We start from the raw sequence: 20,117 nt of genomic DNA on the forward strand, positions 1-20,117 counted from the left end.
GGAAGGAGGGCAATTGGTGTTTCCTGCATAGTGGGAGCTATAGCTATTTGTGAAAGTGGGAGCCTGTCTGTGTAAGTGGACACCCCGGCCACATACACACAGATATTTTCACTTTTATTATGTGTATAATATACAAAAAGCCTAAAGGCAATTTTATACAATATATTTAATAATTTTGTGCATGACATGAAGTGTGTGTACACTGAATCAGCAGAGAAAGCAAAGGTGTCATTATCTCTGCCATCCATGATTTTGGATTTTGGAGTGCTTCGGATTTCAGAATTCCAGATAAGGGATGCTCTACCTATATACAGGTACTCAAAAATCCATAATTATCCACATGGATGGCAGAGATAATATGCACAAAATTATTAAATATATTGTATAAATATATTGTATATATTTCAGACTATGAATGTGATATGTGTGTGTGTGTGTATGAAATGTAAATGAGTTTCTTCTCAGCTTGTGCATCACTTATATGGAATTCCAGAAACTGAAGTACTCCACAAAGTACTCTGAAGATATATTAAGGGCTACTTTAAGATATGCTAAAACAATGGCTATAGTCCAGCTGGTTGCAGCTGACTAAAACAACAAAGTAAATTATAATCATCTCTTAATGTTTTGGATTTGTGAGCTGATAGGCTGTCTGAAACATGTTCAGTTCTATCACAGGTCACTTCACTTCACTTCACTTTATTTCTTAATTAGTCACTCTCCACCAGAGTGCTCCGAGCAACTTACAATTTAAAATATCATTCCACAATATAAAAACAATTCCTCTAATCACTCTTTTTCTTCAAGTATGTGAATGGAGTATCACCACACATTTAATTTCCATGGTGAATAGGGAGTTCTTTTTCAAACACCCTGTATTTGAGCAACAGCCATTTCTTCCCAAGAGTCAGTCCTGACCAGTGTCCTAAATCTAATCCTGATTTATCCATTGGAAACCCCCAAATCTGGTTTATGAAGTTTCCAAGATTACTCTCTCCCTGAAGTTCCATTGTCTTGTGGATGATTATCTGCAAATGAAGCTAATAAAATTGTGAAGATCTGGTTTTGATTTGGCTGAAGTCTATAATCCAGTTGATGGCATCATCTGATTTCCTGTCTGCTTGGTCGGCCTACTCAATGAACAAGGAAAGATCATCAATCCGGGTGAATCTACATGTGATGAGAAGAGGCGTGTTTTGCATCTGCCAGACAACCACAGACAAAATCACCCAAGTTTTCCTAAAGACAGAACAGCAAGCTGAACCCAGCTTCATTGAGAGTTTGTTTCTGGTATAAACATTAAAGATATTAAACGCTTGGAAGCCATCAGTGAAAGAAAATAATACATATGACTTCCAATGGACTGGTTATTTTAAAATTCTTAATAGCAGGAACACTTAGGTTTCAGATCTGAACACTTAGATCTCAAATGACATTTCTTCTTAGTTAAATGGTCACCTTACACACAGGATATGTATCAATTTACATATTATTATTATTACTACTACTACAACGCTTTTTTCTCCACAAGAAGACTAATCTCGGTTTTCAGCAGTATTAGAAGACTCACATGGACCAGGCATCAGGGGCCATTTTTCTAACATGATTACTGTCTTAATGTGGTAAAATCTACACTCAAAAACAAAATAGAGTTTGTGAAATAAATTTTTGACTGAAGGTCTCAGCTGCCTTGAATACCAGTTTGGGGAAAAGGTGAGATAAAATTAAATCAATTAAATCAATCAATCAATCCTCCAGCCAAGAGGGTCATTATAGGCAAAAAAAATTCCATGTTCTGGGACCCCTGTATATCAAAACTATTCTTATAGCTCATGTTACTACCACATTCACTTTATTCTCATTGTGCTTGGGCCTAAAGCAAAGGGGCTGAAAATTAGGAGCTTCATTCTAAATTTTAATCAGACATAAAATCTACACTCAAAAACAAAATAGAGTTTGTGAAATAAATTTTTGACTGAAGGTCTCAGCTGCCTTGAATACCAGTTTGGGGAAAAGGTGAGATAAAATTAAATCAATTAAATCAATCAATCAATCCTCCAGCCAAGAGGGTCATTATAGGCAAAAAAAATTCCATGTTCTGGGACCCCTGTATATCAAAACTATTCTTATAGCTCATGTTACTACCACATGCACTTTATTCTCATTGTGCTTGGGCCTAAAGCAAAGGGGCTGAAAATTAGGAGCTTCATTCTAAATTTTAATCAGACATAAAATCTACACTCAAAAACAAAATAGAGTTTGTGAAATAAATTTTTGACTGAAGGTCTCAGCTGCCTTGAATACCAGTTTGGGGAAAAGGTGAGATAAAATTAAATCAATTAAATCAATCAATCAATCCTCCAGCCAAGAGGGTCATTATAGGCAAAAAAAATTCCATGTTCTGGGACCCCTGTATATCAAAACTATTCTTATAGCTCATGTTACTACCACATGCACTTTATTCTCATTGTGCTTGGGCCTAAAGCAAAGGGGCTGAAAATTAGGAGCTTCATTCTAAATTTTAATCAGACATAATTTAATTCTGGGATTGATTCTTTCTTTCACTAAATTACATATTCGAAAGGACATAAAAATGTCAAACTTGATATAAAAATGTCAGAATCATCTTCCATTATGTCTTTTTTCTAATACTAGGCTAACGTTGTTATTAATTCTATTTCTAATGAATATTCTTTTGTAATACATTTTACAGAGTCTAATAACAAGAACAAAATGGGGAGAAATAAATATTTTATAGCATATTTTCAGTTCCTGGGCCTAAATCCAGCTGTTACTTTAAACTAGAACAGACCCACTAAATCAACTGCTAAATGGTAGATTTAAGCAAACCCAATTCATTCCATAATTCTACTTTAGTCAGCACCAGCAAATGGATTTGGGTCACCAAGTTCATTAAAAATTAAACCCCCTTAAGATCATTCCAACAAGGATTTTTTTCAAAGTCAAGATTTTCATTTTTGGATGGAAAATGTGGGGAATTGATCAGTTTCCTGGACGAGCCCTATTATTCCCATCCTGTTGTGTCCTTGATTGGGCAGGTTACTGGCCTGATTTTGTTCAGTAGTATGGGAATAGCAATAGGAATCTACTCACAAGATGACTATAAGAATCACATAGATAACGCATATGAAGCGCTTTACATATTATGAAAGGTTATACAAATACTAACATAATAATAATAATTAAGAAGAAGAAGAAGAAGAAGAATGCCTTATTTATAACCCAACTCTATCTCCCCGAAGGGACTCAGGGTGGCTTCCTAAGGTTTGTAAACAAACACAAATTAGTCTATACAAAAGGAGAACTATAATGACCATATAGCATATAGTGACACCAAAATCCCCAATACATAGCTCAGTACAGTAACATGAAAAATACAATGAAAAAGGAGCAACTGCTCTCAAACAGAAAGCATCTCAGTCTGATATCAGTCCCAATGTATGTAAGCTTCAGGGGTCCAAGTTCGATGAGAAGTTCTTCCAAAAGAAGTAAAAGTGAATAGATGGTTGGTCACGTAGCTATTATGCAAGATAAAGAAGATAATGGAGCACAACAGGGGTGCCCGGTTTTTTTTATATCCTGTTTCGGGAAAAACTCCCCTTCTTCAGGTGATAGTTCTCCTTTTGTATAGACTAATTTGTGTTTGATTACATACCTTACAAGTATTCTGGGATATTGTTTAGTAGTATAGCAGCTTCCTAAGGTTGTCATTATGGGGTAACATACTCAGGAAGGCATACCAAGGACTGCCCCTACAGAGCAAAGCACAAGTTCAGTTTGACTTAGGGTTGTTGGAAGTGTTTAAAATATAGGAAAAAAGTAGTCTATAAAATTTATTAAAAGAATTTACAATGGAAACATCCACTTCCCAGTCAATCTGTCAGCATGGGTACATACATGCATGCATTTGAACACAAAAGGGCCCATTTTACTTTGCACTCTACTTCTAAGTTACCTGATTGGCTCCAGAGGTGGGCACGAGGGAGGCCACATATCTTCATGCTTTTCTAATGAGGTGATTATGGATTCTCGGAGGCTCTTAATGTCATCCCCTTGACCTGTGCAGAAAAGAAAGCTTATCATAATTAATTCAAGAGCTTAAATTGCTTTTCCACATGCCATTTCCCACGTGTGAATAAGAAGAGAACTTTCCAGTTGCAGTTTCTGCTATACCAGATCCCAAAGGATCATTAGCCTCAAAGTGTAAAGCTTAAAAATATCCTCCTTGTGTGCAAAGCAGCTTGGTCCACTGTCTGTACAGCAGGTTAAATGCATGGAAGGGATGCCACACATGTTGCACTACATATTAAGGTTTTATCACAGGCCAACTACAGTCACTCTTCTTTTGCTGCTGGTCTAAATATTGTGCTGAAGGGAAATAAATCAGCACCTCTCGCTCTTGCTCAGCAGATGCCAAATTAGGGTCCCCAGATCCTACTGGAGTTCAGCTCCCATAGTCCCAGGGCAGGATGCCCAATGGTCAGGAATTCTAAGAGGTGCAGTCCAACAACAACTGAGGATCCAAGTTTGGTCATCAGGGGCTATGCTGGGACTCTGGAAGACAAAGTCCAACAAGGTCACTTTTCTAGCTCTGGTTTGCATTTTAACAGCACCAGTTCCAGTATGGATGCAAAGAATACACTCAACATTTTTCATCCTTGACAAGAAAGCATGTTCTAATTGACCAGTTGAGCATGACAGGGCTTTAGCAAAGAAACAACAATATCTGTAGAGATCACTAGGGTTTTGCATATTTACAGCCACATATCAGTACATATCATACTGTGGGGAGAGGAAGGGAGATGTAAGTCTTTTCCAATTGCCCACAAACTCAGGAGAGATGCACATTCAGATGGCATTGAGTGCCATGAAGTCTAAAGGAAAAGCACCTCTGTTCTGTGAACTTATGCATGTGTGGGGTGGAGAGCTTATGTGTGTTGGACTGTGGGGGAGAGAGATGGTTTGCATGCACGTGTACACCAGGCAACATTAGGACCCAGTGACAAAAAGTCTGTTCCCTGCAATAATGACCTTTATTTTTTATTACCCGTTTTAGGCTTTGCTCCTGTGTTTCAATTTCTGGTGCCCCTCTCTCTTTTCACTCTCATACTATATTGTGCACACTGTGATATGGCAGGGAAGCCAAAAATTTGAGATGTTTAGACTCCCTTCACAAAATTACTGAGATCTTAGAGAGAAAATGGAAGTACATCCAGAGATAAGACAAACCACCACAGCTTATCTGGTATTGTGGGGCCCAGATGCCCATAGGTAAAAGCTTACTGTTTTCAAAGTAAGGGCAAAAGATGCTTCATTTTAAGCAATCACCTATATTGATCTGTATATGTAATATTTTGACTCAGTTCAAGAACCTGTTACAACTTGCTTTCTTAAAAAGAACTATAATATATATCCCCATCACACATCATGGGGTATTTTTGAACAAAAATCTATGAATGTCAAATATAAATCTCATCACCCCAAAATAAGACTGTAAATTGGCCACTTGCTGCTGATTGCGAGAGACAAGGCAGGTTGACTTAAAACATTTACCAAATTCAGAAGCATTTTAATATATTTTTGTGTGCAAAGGTGTAGGGAATAACAAATACTGAAGTCATCCCTCAATTTTTAGCCTCATGTCCACAATTTTTCCATATTTGCTTCCCATATCAGGTGGAAGATATGAAGAGGATGAATTAGTTCTCTCTAGATTAACCCAGCCTGGTAAATCAAACTCCTATCAACACTTCAGTAGCAAGATTCTAACTTAGGAAATAATTTATTTCAGTATACATACGGCGGAGCTTGAGGCCATCTTCAGGTTTTTTGGAGAATGCTTTGAAAAACTGGAAGGGAAGAAACCATACAGTTAGGTTCAACTGTTAAGCACCAACTGTCTAATGATTTCATCAGACACAAGTCCGCCCCCATTTCCACACACTTTTAAGGCATTTCAGGGACAAAGAGCCACAGAGCCACAGAACATAAAACTATTTCCGGTTGTCATCTGCTGCACTTTGTCCCTGAAATGCAGTAGAAGTATAGAGAAACAGAGGGTGACATGAAGAAACCCGATGCTCTTAGAAATAAGCTACCGATGCTCCTGCAAATGAGAGGAAGTGGAATGGGATCTGTCATATTTGCCCATGTTGAATTGTTTCAGTGACATGGAGGAATGGGTGTCCTTATGGGCGGTCTCCTATACTCCACTTCTTTTACAAATCCTTCTACATGAGTCGGGAAGAATTTTTTTTTGGTAATTAATGTAACCCTAAGGAATAGCGCTATTGTAAGATCACCACTTTGGTTTCGCTGCATTTTCTCCTTCATAGTAATCTAGGCTTTTGAAATTGTGCTTTTGCTAGCTTTTTAACTTTTTTGTTCCTTTTTTTACCCACTATAGGTAGTTTGAGTGTCTATGAAAGTTCAGGAACCATTTGTAATAAACTTATAATTTTATCTTACATTTGAACATATCTTTATAAGTGCTCATATCACATTGATTCCCAAACATGATTTTAACTATTTCAAAAGGCATGGGAGGAAGGGATCGTGGCAAAGGGGTCTATAATAATACTGGTCTAATGGAGAGAAGGAAGGCATGGGAGGAAGGTATCGTGGCAAAGGGGTTTATAATAAAACTGGTCTAATAGAGGAAAGAAAGGCACGGGAAAGATAGATCATGGCAAAGGGATTTAAAATTGTGTTGTCGAAGGCTTTCATCGGTTCACAGGGTTGTTGTATGTCCTTTGGGCTGTGTGGCCATGTTCCAGAAGTATTCTCAGAGCATGGGAAATAAGCAAGACGAACTCCAACTCTTAGCACAGCACCACACAAGAAGTCATAGGCATCACTGCAACCTGGTGGGATGACTACCATCACTGGAATGTAGCCATTGAGGGCTATAACCTCTTTCACAGAAATAGAACAAAAGGGAGAGGAGGGGGAGTAGCTTTATATGTCAAAAACAGTTACGTTGCAGAAGAAATGCAAGACTGTAATCCGGGAAACCAGCTTGAAAGCATCTGGATAAGAATCAAGGGAACCGGGACTCAAAAAGATCTTGTCGTGGGTGTCTACTACAGAACTCCGAGTCAGGATGAAGGACTTGATGAAGCCTTCTGTCAACAGCTGACCAAACAGGCACAAAGAAGAGATATAGTAGTCATGGGCGATTTCAATTATTCCGATATCTGCTGGAAAGCAAACTCAGCCAAGAGTACAAAGTCCAACAAATTCCTCACTTGCCTTGCAGACAATTTTATGGTCCAGAAGGTAGAAGAGGCAACAAGAGGATCAGCAACTCTTGATCTAATCTTAACAAATGTGGAAGACCTGATCAACACAGTTGAAGTGGTTGGATCCTTAGGGGCAAGTGACCATGTGCTCCTGGAGTTTGCAATACAAAGGAATGCTGAAACTAAGACAAGTCAAACATGCATTCACGACTTTAAGAGAGCTGACTTCCAAAAAATGAAGGAATTACTGAGCGGCATTCCATGGACGCCAATATTAAAAAACAAGGGAGTTAAGGATGGATGGGAGTTTTTCAAAAGTGAAATACTCAAGGCGCAAATGCAAACAGTGCCAACAAAGAAGAAAAATAAGACAAGTGCAAAGAAGCCAGAATGTATGTCCAAAGAACTTCTAACTGAGCTAAAGCTCAAAAGTGACATGCACAAGAAGTGGAAAAGGGGAGAAATCACCAAAGAAGAATTCAAACGTATAGCCAACACCTGTAGGGAAAAGGTTCGCAAGGCTAAAGCACAAAATGAGCTCAGGCTTGCCAGGGACATAAAAAACAACAAAAAAGGCTCTTTGGCTTACGTTGGTAGAAAAAGGAAGAAAAAGGAGGCGATAGGGCCTCTGCAAGAAGATGGGGTGATGGCGACAGGGGACAGGGAAAAGGCAGAACTGCTCAATGCCTTCTTTGCCTCGGTCTTCTCACAAAAAGAAAGCCATCTTCAACCTCAGCAACATGGAATGGATGAAGGATTGGGGGAAATCCAACCCCAAATAGGGAAACAAGCTGTCCAGGAACACCTGGCCTCTCTAAACGAATTCAAGTCCCCAGGGCCAGATCAGCTACATCCAAGAGTATTGAAGGAATTAGCGGAAGTTTTTTCAGAACCACTAGCAATTATCTTCGAGAGTTCTTGGAGAACGGGAGAAGTCCCAGCAGATTGGAGGAGGGCGAATGTGGTCCCTATCTTCAAGAAGGGAAAAAAGAACGACCCAAACAATTACCGTCCGGTCAGCCTCACATCGATACCAGGCAACATTCTGGAAAAGATCATCAAGGAAGTGGTCTGCGAACACTTAGAAACAAATGCGGTCATTGCTAATAGTCAACACGGATTTACCAAAAACAAGTCATGCCAGACTAATCTGATCTCTTTTTTCGATAGAGTTACGAGTTGGGTCGATACAGGGAATGCTGTGGATATAGCCTACCTGGATTTCAGTAAGGCCTTCGACAAAGTCCCCCACGACCTTCTGGCAAATAAACTAGTAAAATGTGGGCTAGACAAACCTACAGTTAGGTGGATCTGCAATTGGCTAAGCGAACGAACCCAAAGGGTGCTCACCAATGTGTCATCTTCATCATGGAAAGAAGTGACAAGTGGAGTGCCGCAGGGCTCCGTCCTGGGCCCGGTTCTGTTCAACATCTTTATTAACGACTTAGACGAAGGGTTAGAAGGCACGATCATCAAGTTTGCAGACGACACAAAACTGGGAGGGATAGCTAACACTCCAGAAGACAGGAGCAGAATTCAAAACGATCTTGACAGACTAGAGAGATGGGCCGAAACTAACAAAATGAAGTTCAACAGGGACAAATGCAAGATACTTCATTTTGGCAGAAAAAATGGAAATCAAAGATACAGAATGGGGGACGCCTGGCTTGACAGCAGTGCGTGCGAAAAAGACCTTGGAGTCCTCGTGGACAACAAGTTAAACATGAGCCAACAATGTGATGCAGCAGCTAAAAAAGCCAACGGGATTCTGGCCTGCATCAATAGGGGTATAGCGTCTAGATCCAGGGAAGTCATGCTCCCCCTCTATTCTGCCTTGGTCAGACCACACCTGGAATACTGCGTCCAATTCTGGGCACCACAGTTGAAGGAAGATGTTGACAAGCTGGAATGTGTCCAGAGGAGGGCGACTAAAATGATTAAGGGTCTGGAGAACAAGCCCTATGAGGAGCGGCTTAAAGAGCTTGGCATGTTTAGCCTGCAGAAGAGAAGGCTGAGAGGAGACATGATAGCCATGTACAAATACGTGAAGGGAAGTCATAGGGAGGAGGGAGCAAGCTTGTTTTCTGCTGCCCTGGAGACTAGGACACGGAACAATGGCTTCAAACTACAGGAAAGGAGATTCCACCTGAACATCAGGAAGAACTTCCTCACTGTGAGGGCTGTTCGACAGTGGAACTCTCTCCCCCGGGCTGTGGTGGAGGCTCCTTCTTTGGAGGCTTTTAAGCAGAGGCTGGATGGCCATCTGTCGGGGGTGCTTTGAATGCGATTTCCTGCTTCTTGGCAGGGGGTTGGACTGGATGGCCCATGAGGTCTCTTCCAACTCTACTATTCTATGATTCTATGATTCTCTCCTGACGTTTCACCCACATCTATGGCAGGCATCCTCAGAAGTAGTGAGGTATGGATAAACTAGGCAAGGCAAGGAAAATATATATATCTGTGGAGAGTCCAGGGTGTGACAAGAGTCCTTTGTCAGTTGGAAGCCAGCATTAATGTTTCAGTTAATCACCCTAATTAGCATTGGAAAGGTTTGTCTCTTGCCTGGGGGGCATCCTTTGTTCAGTCATTAGCCATCCTTGGGGCTCCTCTGCCCTCAGAGTGTTGCTTCCCATCTACTGTTTTGATTTTAGAGTTTTTTTTAATACTGGTAGCCAGATTTTTCCATTTATATCTTTAATTTATGGTCTTCATCACTCTCTTCAAAACTATATTGCTCTGTATAGCTCTTTTTTATATGAGTGTACTTCCAGAGAACTCAAGCCTCAACTGGCTTCTAATTTCTAACATTGGTTTCTGTATTTAAACAGATTCAAGCCTCAACTGTCATTTTTTTCAACTGTCATCCTTCTAAAAACTACATTCTAACCTGTCACTGGACCAATCACATCACCTGCAGCCCCTCCCACTGTCTTAAGTACATAGAGCTAAGAAAACTACAAACCAAAGAAGATACACACTTCAGGGAATAAACAACACATTATCAACAGACAAAACATTAGATAGAGGAAGCTTGAGAAAGTTACTATCTCCAACAGTTATGGGGTGTGCAAATTAAAAAATTCTGTTTGCTTCAGATGGTATCATGGAATGTTTGGTGAGGAGATATGAGTAGTGGTGCCTGAGAATCAGTGGCCATATCCTTCATTTTAAAGGAGCTGCTGGGAAAGATCTCCATATCCATTGAGTCAACAGAAAATCAGTAAAGTTCTCAACTGTTAATTCAATGTGTTTTACTTAGGAGTAAAAATCTGAGCAAGTTGGAATTAAAAATGTGCAAATGCCAGGTTGTATCTCAGAAAAATATGAGCTGTGCCCAGTTCTGTCCTTAGTTCTTCTGGGGGACTTCCCTCAGCATTTGTTATGGAAGTTGTGAGTGCTTTGAAAACTTACAAAGGTCATTTAAAAAATAAACAAGTTCCAGCCAAGCAAGAGCTGAATTGTTACCAACAGAATAGATTCTGCCTTGAAAACTCCAGGCACATGCAGATGAAGTGTTACAAATTAAAAACAATAGAGAGAAAGAGAGAGAAAAACTCCCACAGTTGAAGAGAAACCAGCTCAGTGCTCTAACTGCACATCCTGGTAATAGACCTAGTGAACAAACAGATTATCCAGCTACAGATGAAGATTGGTCTTGGACATAACAAATGTCCAAAAACAGACAATCACAAGGACTTTCAGTAGCCTAAAAACCAACGGAATTCAACTGTTGGAGCCTTTCCCATGAAAGCTGCACCACAAGCTGAGCTGCCTGAGAGCAGCTCTTGTCTTGGTGCTCACAGGAGGCGCCAACAAAACAGAGCAGTTTGAAAGGAAACTTTCCCATCTGTTCCCTCCTCTTCCAGTAAAATATTAAAACAAAGCTTATCTATGGGGAAATCTACCTCCAAGCAATACAGTTTAATTCGTACTGGTTTCCAAAAACATACACCATCTTGAAAAATATATGGCCATTATACTCCATTATACCATGATACATAAGCATAAAGAGATTATTTCTTCCCAATTAATTCTTTTCCATCTAATGAAGCACATTTAAGTCTGTGACAGCTTGTGCTACCCAACTTCTTTCTCTCAGTTGACTCAAAGGTGCTACAAGATCACTTTGCATACTGAACCAGACATACGTGGCTCTGTCTTTTGATTTACAGAGGCCACTCAATTGGTTGCATTCCCATTAAAGTGCTACTGGATATTACTTTTGGCAATTAAGATTCAGAGAGGCATGTCATATGTAGTGACTATGAAGATCACACAATCATTGGGTTGTTTCGGCTTGAGGACTTACATTTACTTCTGTCAAATTTTGAATTTCCAATAAATGAATACAGAGGCAACAATTGACTGAGGTAGTGGGCTGGGAAGAAAAGGTACCATACGTTGGGTATTACCAAGATATACTGTCAGCTCAATTAGCTTTTCTACCTCTTTCCCCAGTAATAATTTGCTTACTGCTCTTGCTGCTCAGTTTAGTGGGCAAAGGAATAGAATGAGCTCCTCATTCAGCAGGTATATACAATTTTTATTACCCCAACAGCAGCTGTAATGCTTTCAAAATACCTCCAGCACTACGTTTTAGCTAGGTATCTATCTACTACCTGTCAAAAACATACTCATCAAGGGTTTGTTTAACATGCTGGGCTGGGATTAAGATACTATTTGTAGGCATATCCAAAACATGATTCTGCCACGTCAGCTTATGTCAAGCATGAAAACTGATGGATAAGGAAGTGAATGAGAAGGAAGGAAAGATGTGTACATATATTTTTTCATGTAATTTAGGGCCAGGTTAAATGGGATGCAGGAGCTCTTTGATCTGGATTGTTCACTGTGTTTTGAGAAATGTATTGGCATTAGCAACCTCAAGGAGAGGGGGGAAAGAGGATAAATCACTGCTGGAAATGCAGTTCAAATCCAAATCAAGATACCTCATGACTATTAGAAACATAGCATATGGTTGCTAAAGTTGCTAATAAATGCCATGTCCATAGTATCATGTTAGATGATGTACCTGAACCCCTATTATCATCGCATTGAGTCATTGAGGCTGGGAAATAGACTAAAGCAGTGTTTTTCAAACTGTGCTCCTCCAGGTGTTGGACGTCAGCACCCAGAAATACCAATAAGTTTAGCAGCTGTTAGGAATTGTGAGAGCTAAAGTCCAAAACATCTGGAGAAGCATAGTTTAAGAAACTCTGGGATGCTCAACAGAAAGGATGGTTTCTACATAGAGCAGTCTGGTATTTCTTATGTAAGAGCTATGAAGAAAGGAAACAGCAAACAATAAAGGAACTGACAACTCAACTTGCTTTATCCAGCTGCACCAATAGTAGCAGAAATGGCAAGAAGTCGGGAGATTTTATCTAGACTTTAAAGGTTAAGGTTCTGCCCTACGAAACCAAAAACTTCCAACTATATTACAGGAAGGAAAATTTTGCCTTCAGGCTATATCTTGAAACCTGTCAGGGCCTGTTTTGTTTTTGTTTTTTTAATTGTGAGTGACCTGTTTCCATAACGCAATTCATTATAAAAACTCATGCTATGTAACATGCTCTGAGTTTTCCTGTGTTCTTCCTCCCTCTTCACCCCCTCTTCTTTCTGTCATATCATTCTAGATCATAAACCTGAGTGTAGCCTGTCTGGTGGTTATTGATCTGTAAACTGCTGTGGGAAATGTTCTAGTTGAAGAGAGGTATATGAACATTTTAAATAACGAAGAAACCGAACAGTTTTGTTCTGAAACCCACACATAGATTTAGCAAAAATTCCCAGAAAGTTTCAACATTCTTTTTCGTAATAATGACGGTTCAAAGCTAACCAGTTTATTTTAGCTGAAAATGGAGATTCTAGATGTGCTGCACACTGAAGATTTTGAGATACAATACAGACAATCTTTATGTCCTTTTATGCAACATCATATAGCACAACCAAGAAGGCAAAGCCATGCCATTCCAACCCAATCCATTTTAAAAAAAATTCTGAGGTGCCCAGAAACTGAGGCATAAAAAGATGCCAAGTTTTTCACTAAGATTTAGGATTCTTGGATAGCTGACACAGTCATTATATCTTTCTTTCAACAGAACCCAACAGGAGTAGTACTAGGAACTGTTCATAATTTTTAGCAAATTTGCATAGTGATTATGAGAGTAATCAGTTGCTGGGATGTCCCAGTTAAACCACACCTTATCTGTGAAGTCAAAAATGGCTTTATATGAGGTACAGTATTCCACCTGTAATAGGGGATGTTGTAAGACTACTAAATTAATAGGAAAGATTGCTTGAGTGCTGAGGAAAGCACTATATAAATAGTAAGCGCTCCTAATTTGAATTAGATTCTTTTGCTATGAGAACAGGGAATGTTTCAATTCAATTTCGTTGAGGTTTCAGCATTTGATCTAAACTCTTCCAAAGCCTTTAATTAGTCTGCATAGCAACATATTATGATGACCACAGAAATGAGTCTGGTTCATTGATCCAAGCCAACCAGAGGACGTGACCATAAACATGGAAATGGGGATAGACATGAGGCTCTGAACAAGAGCCAAATGGACATAGTCATGGCAAAAATCAGATTTTCCTAAGCCTGGATTTGACTTCTTGTGCAGCTAATACTAAACAACCTTTCCCATGCTTAGTTTTGTGGACTTACTAACAAAGGCACTTCTAATTTCTGGGTAGAACTTTTAAAAATGACTCTTTTTTGCACTATAACTCTCAGAATTTCTTATACAAATTGGATGTTTCTGGGGGGATCCCAAACAAAACTAAAACCCACATTTCCAAGCTCTCCTTCTGGCTGCTTCTCAAATGAGAGGGACAACACACAGTTGTTTTCAATATGATCACCCAGTGTTAATTGTGAAGCACATGAACATTCAAATGTTCATAAAATAGCTTTCCCCAGCTGCAAGTTAGCAAAAGTAAATATAACTGAGTGAGGGCATAGCCTGTATCATTGGTGAATGTAATGTTTGAATAGTTAGCTAATACCCGAGCAGTGGACATACATATATAAGTTGAGGGGAATTCACACAAAAAATACCCAAAAAATCTGGATCAAGTTATCTATGAATCAGTGCTGGAAATATTCTGTGCTCCCCATTTTTTGGGGCACCTGAGGTGAATAGAGCAACAGTGGCCATTTTGAATAGGAGCTTAATGTATCACCTTGCAAGCCTCGGAGGTCTATTTGCAAGCCTTATGAGACCCAAATATCCCTGTAAAAGATGTCTGTCACTAGTCTACTCTATCTCAAATGACTAAAATGGAAGGTACAGTGCATTCTTTGGAATCCCCCAAATTGCTGAGGAACACCATTCTGGCCAAAACAGAAGGTGAGGCAGGAGGGGTGGCTGCCTTCCTTTTTCTGATTTGGACAAGGGAGGGCTAATGGGATGGGAGAATAGCTTCTATGCCTCTTGTCAGTGCCTTAACACAGGAGCCTTAATGCAGGTAGGTTGCTTTTCTTGGTCTTCTCTCTGCGCCTCCTTTTATCAGACTGCATTTTCTTTTTCATCATTTATATTATTTTCCCTATCTATATTTGAATAGACGCATCAGCAGTGTAATTTAATGCATACAAATCCTGTTATAACCCCTCAAATAGGCAGATACCCTCCTTCTCTTTGGCTCTTCTGAAGTACATTCCCTCTATGAATTTTTAAAAGGGAAGGAAAAAGTTTGTTATGTGTTCATACATTTTATCTTCAACTTTGCCATGGGTTATAGCAAAAACCCATACTTTTGTCCCCAGTGAAGTCAAGTTATATATGAATGTACAGTAGAATCTCACTAATCCAACCATCGTTTATCCAACATTCTGTATTATCCAACACAATCTGCCTTTTAGTAGTCTGTTTTTTTGTAGTCAATTTTTCAATACATTGCAATATTTTGGTGCTAAATTCATAAAGACAGTAATTACTACATAACCATTACCATGTACTGAACTGCTTTTTCTGTCAATTTGTTGTAAAACATGATGCTTTTGTGCTTCATTTGTAAAATCATAACTTAATTTGATGTTTAATAGGCGTTTCCTTAATCTCTCCTTATTATCCAACATTTTCACTTATCCAACGTTCTGCCAGCCTTTTTGTGTTGGATAAGTGAGACTCTACTGTATATAGTATTATAGTGCCAAAGTGGACAAAAAATCAATTGCACTACGTTGGAAAAAGCACTACCACAACCTTCTGAATCACAGCTCCAATGTGGCCCAAAAGGTTCTCTTACAAATCCCGCAACAACAAACCAAGGATGAGCTTGCAGCACTGCCTAGCTTTGAGGAAGTCAGCAATGCCATCAGCCAACAAAAAAAATATATAACAAAGCCAGCAGGCCCTGCTGAAATCTCTACAAAGAGTGGACCTGAGCTGACCTAACAACTCCACCAGCTCAATGAAAAGATGTGTGTGGTCGAGAAAATCCCAGCAGACTGCACGGATGCCACCATCATTACCCTTATCAAGAAAGGGGATAGAGCAGACTGTGGAAACTATCGCAGTATCTCCCTTTTAACCTCCGCTGGGAAAATCCTCGCAAGAATCCTTGCAAACCGCCTTCTTCCTGTCTCAGAAGACACCCTCCCAGAATCCCAGAATGGCTTCCACCCTTCCAGAGGAACAGTGGACATGATCTTCACTGCATGACAGCTCCAAGAAAAATGCAGGGAACAAAATCAATCTCTGCACACGGCATTCATTGACCTTGCAAAGTGAATTACAGTGCTCTCTGGACAATCCTCCAAAGAATCGGATGCCCTGACAAATTTGTGAACATCCTCCGGCTCCTCCACAATGACACGATGGCAGTCTTGGACAACAATTGCTCCCAAAGTGACCAATTTAAGGTAGAATCAGGTGTCAAACAGGGATGTGTTATTGCCCCAACCTTATTCTCCATCTTCATCGCTATGATACTTCATCTTGTTGATGGGAAGCTTCCCACCAGAGAGGAAATTATCTATTGGACAGAAGGCAAGCTATTTTATTTATTTATTTATTTACAAACAACATTTTTACCCTGCCTTTCTCACCTGAGGGGACTCAAGGCGGCTTACAACAACCGGCAAAATTCAATGCCAACAAATCAATAAAAATCAACAACATATTTAAAACCATTAACAATAATCAATAAAAATACATTATACATGCATTAAAAACATATAAATTACTTAATTCCATTCTTCCAAGAACCTTGCACGTAGACCTTAGTTCAGACCGTGTCAATATAATGCTTACTCATTAAATGCTTGCGCACAAAGCCATGTCTTTACGTTCTTCCTGAAGCTCAGAAGAGTTAGGGCCTGCCAGATGTTACTGGGGAGGGTGTTCCACAGCCGGGGAGCCACCACTGAGAAGGCCCTGTCCCTCGTTCCCACCAGCCACGCCTTTTCAGCAGACTGAAAGTCTGTGCGCATTCCGAAGAAGACCTACAAGTTTTTTTTTTTTTTTAAACATTTTTATTGGGTTTTACATTCATAATTCATAATTCATAACAATACTACTTCCCTTTTTTCCAATATTTTTTCCCTCCCTACCACCCACACCCTCCCTCCTCAACCACAGTATGTTTATATTAATCTTGCAGATCCAGCCACAGGTAAAGTCTTTGTATTTTTTCTTTAATGTAATTGTTGGCTCCTCCATTTTTCACCCAGTTGAAGTAGTCTTTCCATCTGTTTGTAATGTCCTTTGGTTTATTCATTCTTGTTACTTGGTTAGTCATAATTCCTGTAATATCTAACAACACTTGATCATACAAATAATCATTCCAATTATTTAACGTCCATTTCGATTTGTCTCTCCATCCTCTAGCAATCACAGCATGTGCTGCTCTTATTGTTACTTTCAATAACTCTTGGCACTCAGTTTTTATACTTGGATGATCCAGCACTCCCCAAAGTAACAAATCATTATTAATTTGTATTGTTATCTGTAATAAGTCCTGGATTTTCCCTTGTATCATTAGCCAAAAATTTTTTAATTCAGAACACTCCCACCACATATGTGAATAAGTGCCCTTTTCTTTATTACAATGCCAGCACTTTGAATTCTTCCCTTTTATCATATAAGACAGTTGTTCCGGAGTTCTATACCATCTTAATACCATCTTTTTTTCTAATTCATTATATTTTTCTGTTTTTATTTTATTTATGTTCCTAATTATTTCGTCTACTTCTTGTGTGCTTAATATTTTAACCCCATTCCATTTGTTACGTATTGCTCGGATCATAAATTCCTTATCTTCTACCATTAAATTGTATATTTTTGCCACTGTTCCTTTACTTGTTTTTTCTCTTGCATTTAGCAATTTATCTACCTTCAGTTCTTCAGTGGGCTGTGCACCCTCTTTTTTTACTTTTTCCCAGATCCCTCTTAATTTTAACCAATATTCTTTCCCCCCTTTTTCCAAAAGGTCTAGCCAGTTAATTATCCCTCCATCTTGTTTCCACATATCTTTTACCCTCCTTAATCCTTTTTCTTCTAAGGTATTTACCAACCTTTCAGGGAGTCCCATGCTCTTAATTGGGGTCTTTCCAGAAATTTTATTTGCCCATAGTTTTTGCCATTTTTGCCAACATTCAAACTCAATCTTTCTTGGACCTGTTAGTTTTTCTTTTATTTCTTTAATATCTCTAGTATATAGCCCATATTTTCCCCGCCCTTCATTTATTTCGTTCTCTACTTTTATCCATTTATCTTCTCCCTTTAAACTTATTTCTAGTAAAGATCTTAGTTGAAAGGCCTCATAATAGTTTTGTAGGTTTGGGAATCCCCATCCAAGTAATCTTCTTGGGGTATATTGAATCTTTTTCATTATTCTGTTTCTCTTTTTTCCATATATCCATTCTCTCAAGGTATTATCCCATTCTTTTATTTGTCTATAGTCTATTTTTATTGATAGGGTTTGGAACAGGTAAAGTAATTTGGGTATTATGCACATTTTTAGTGCTAATATTTTTCGTGGGATACTTAATTGTTTATCTCCCCAGGCTTTTAATTTTTCCTGGATTTTTTTCCATATTGCCCCATAATTGGCTGCTTTTAACTTAGTTATTTCTTTTGTAATGGTTATCCCTAAATATTTTATTTTATTTCTTATTATTTTTATGTCTCCCATTTTTGTCTGCAGCTCCTTCTGCTCCTTTTTCCCCATATTGTATATCATCATTTCTGATTTGCTCATATTCACTTTCAATCCTGAATACCTTTCAAAATCTTTTAATATTATTTGTATTTCATGAATAGCTTCTGCTGGGTTTTCCATTATTAGTAAAATATCGTCCGCATAAAGATTTATCTTCACCTCTTCGTTCCTAATTTGATATCCCTTTATCCTGCCGTTGTTTCTTATTCTATCTGCTAGAGGTTCCATTGCTAATGCAAATAGGAGCGGAGACAGAGGACAACCTTGTTTTACACCTCTTTCTGTTTTGAAATATTTTGTTAAGCCTTCATTTACTCTTATTCTTGCTCTTGAATTACTATATAACTCTTTTACTATTTTAATAAATGAAATGTCAAATCCGTAATTACCCATTAGTTGTAACAGATATTTGTGGTTTAGTGAATCAAAGGCTTTATAAATGTCTAACTTTAATAGTGCAAACTTTCTTTTTTTGTTATGATTAAGGATGTTTAATACATTTCTTATAGGGTGCGCAATATTCCTGCCTTTTATAAAACCATATTGATCTTCCTTTACTATTTTGGATATAATCTCTTCTATTCTATTTACTAATATTTTCGTGAATATTTTATAATCCTGATTTAGGAGGCTAATGGGTCTGTATGAATTGGGATCTTCTGGATCTTTCCCACTTTTTCTTACTGTTATTATCTCTGATTCTCTCCATGTGTCAGGGATTTTCCCTCCCTTTATTATGTTATTAAATAGAATCTTCAATTCTGGAATTATTATTTCTTTCATTTCTTTGTAAAATTCTGCAGTGTATCCATCCCCTCCCGGAGATTTTCTATTTTTCAGTGTGTCGATAACCTGTTCTATTTCTTGATACGATATTTCTGTTCCTAGTTTCCTATTGTCTTCTCTATCTATTATTTTCTGTATTTTTTCGTCAAATTCTCCATGTATTTGTTTTTTATACAATTCCTGATAGAAGTCTACAAATGCCTCCCTTATTTCCTTGGTCGAGTTTACTTTTTTATTATATTTATTTTTTAACTGAATGACTCTTCCTTTCTCTTTCATGTTCTTCAAATAGTTAGCCAGTTTTTTCGTTGTATTCGTATTTTGTCTTTGGAAATTATTTTTAATAAATATATCTTTTTTCCATAAATCCAAATTATCAATTTCTTCTAACTGTTTCTTTAAATTTTCCAACTTTGCTTTCACCTGCACTTGGTATTTATTTTGTAGTAATTTTTGTGTTTCCTCTATTTCTCTAAACACCCTTTTCCTTTCTCTATCTTGCTGTTTCTTTACTGCCACTTCTTTTGCTATACAGTAACCCCTAATTACTGCTTTTGCTGTGTCCCAGACTGTTTCTGTACTTGCTGAACCCCTATTCTCTTTGAAGTAATTTTTTATTTCTTCTGATAGTTCATTCTTAAGTTTTTCTGTCTTAATTATAAAATGTTTATATCTCCAAGTTTTTATTGCCTCCGTTTCATCAGGCTCCTCTATCCTTAACTCCACTATAATAGGTGCATGATCTGAAATCCAGATCGGTTGTGTTTCCATATTTAAAATTCTAGACCTATTAGTATTTTTTATTAATATATAATCTATCCACGAAAAAGATTTATGACTTTGTGAGAAGTATGTTGGCTTTTGTTTTATGAGATTTGCTTCAAATATGTCCTCCAT

The 20,117-nt window shown here is 38.3% G+C and overlaps 1 protein-coding gene across 2 annotated transcripts in view; it reads right to left on the reverse strand.

Annotated features, from left to right (window-relative positions):
- qsox1 (quiescin sulfhydryl oxidase 1) overlaps nucleotides 1-20,117 on the reverse strand; it is a 105,726-nt gene that overhangs the window by 38,232 nt on the left and 47,377 nt on the right. For both annotated transcript variants that reach the window (XM_003219833.4, XM_016993010.2), the window contains exons 3-4: nucleotides 5,822-5,870; nucleotides 3,977-4,079 (exon numbers count right to left, since the gene is read on the reverse strand). In XM_003219833.4, coding sequence (XP_003219881.1) covers nucleotides 3,977-4,079; nucleotides 5,822-5,870 — 152 coding nt within the window. The remainder of the gene's footprint in view (nucleotides 1-3,976; nucleotides 4,080-5,821; nucleotides 5,871-20,117) is intronic.

The sequence above is a fragment of the Anolis carolinensis genome, chromosome 4, assembly GCF_035594765.1.
Source record: "Anolis carolinensis isolate JA03-04 chromosome 4, rAnoCar3.1.pri, whole genome shotgun sequence".
In the NCBI taxonomy this organism is placed as follows: Eukaryota; Metazoa; Chordata; class Lepidosauria; order Squamata; family Dactyloidae; genus Anolis; species Anolis carolinensis.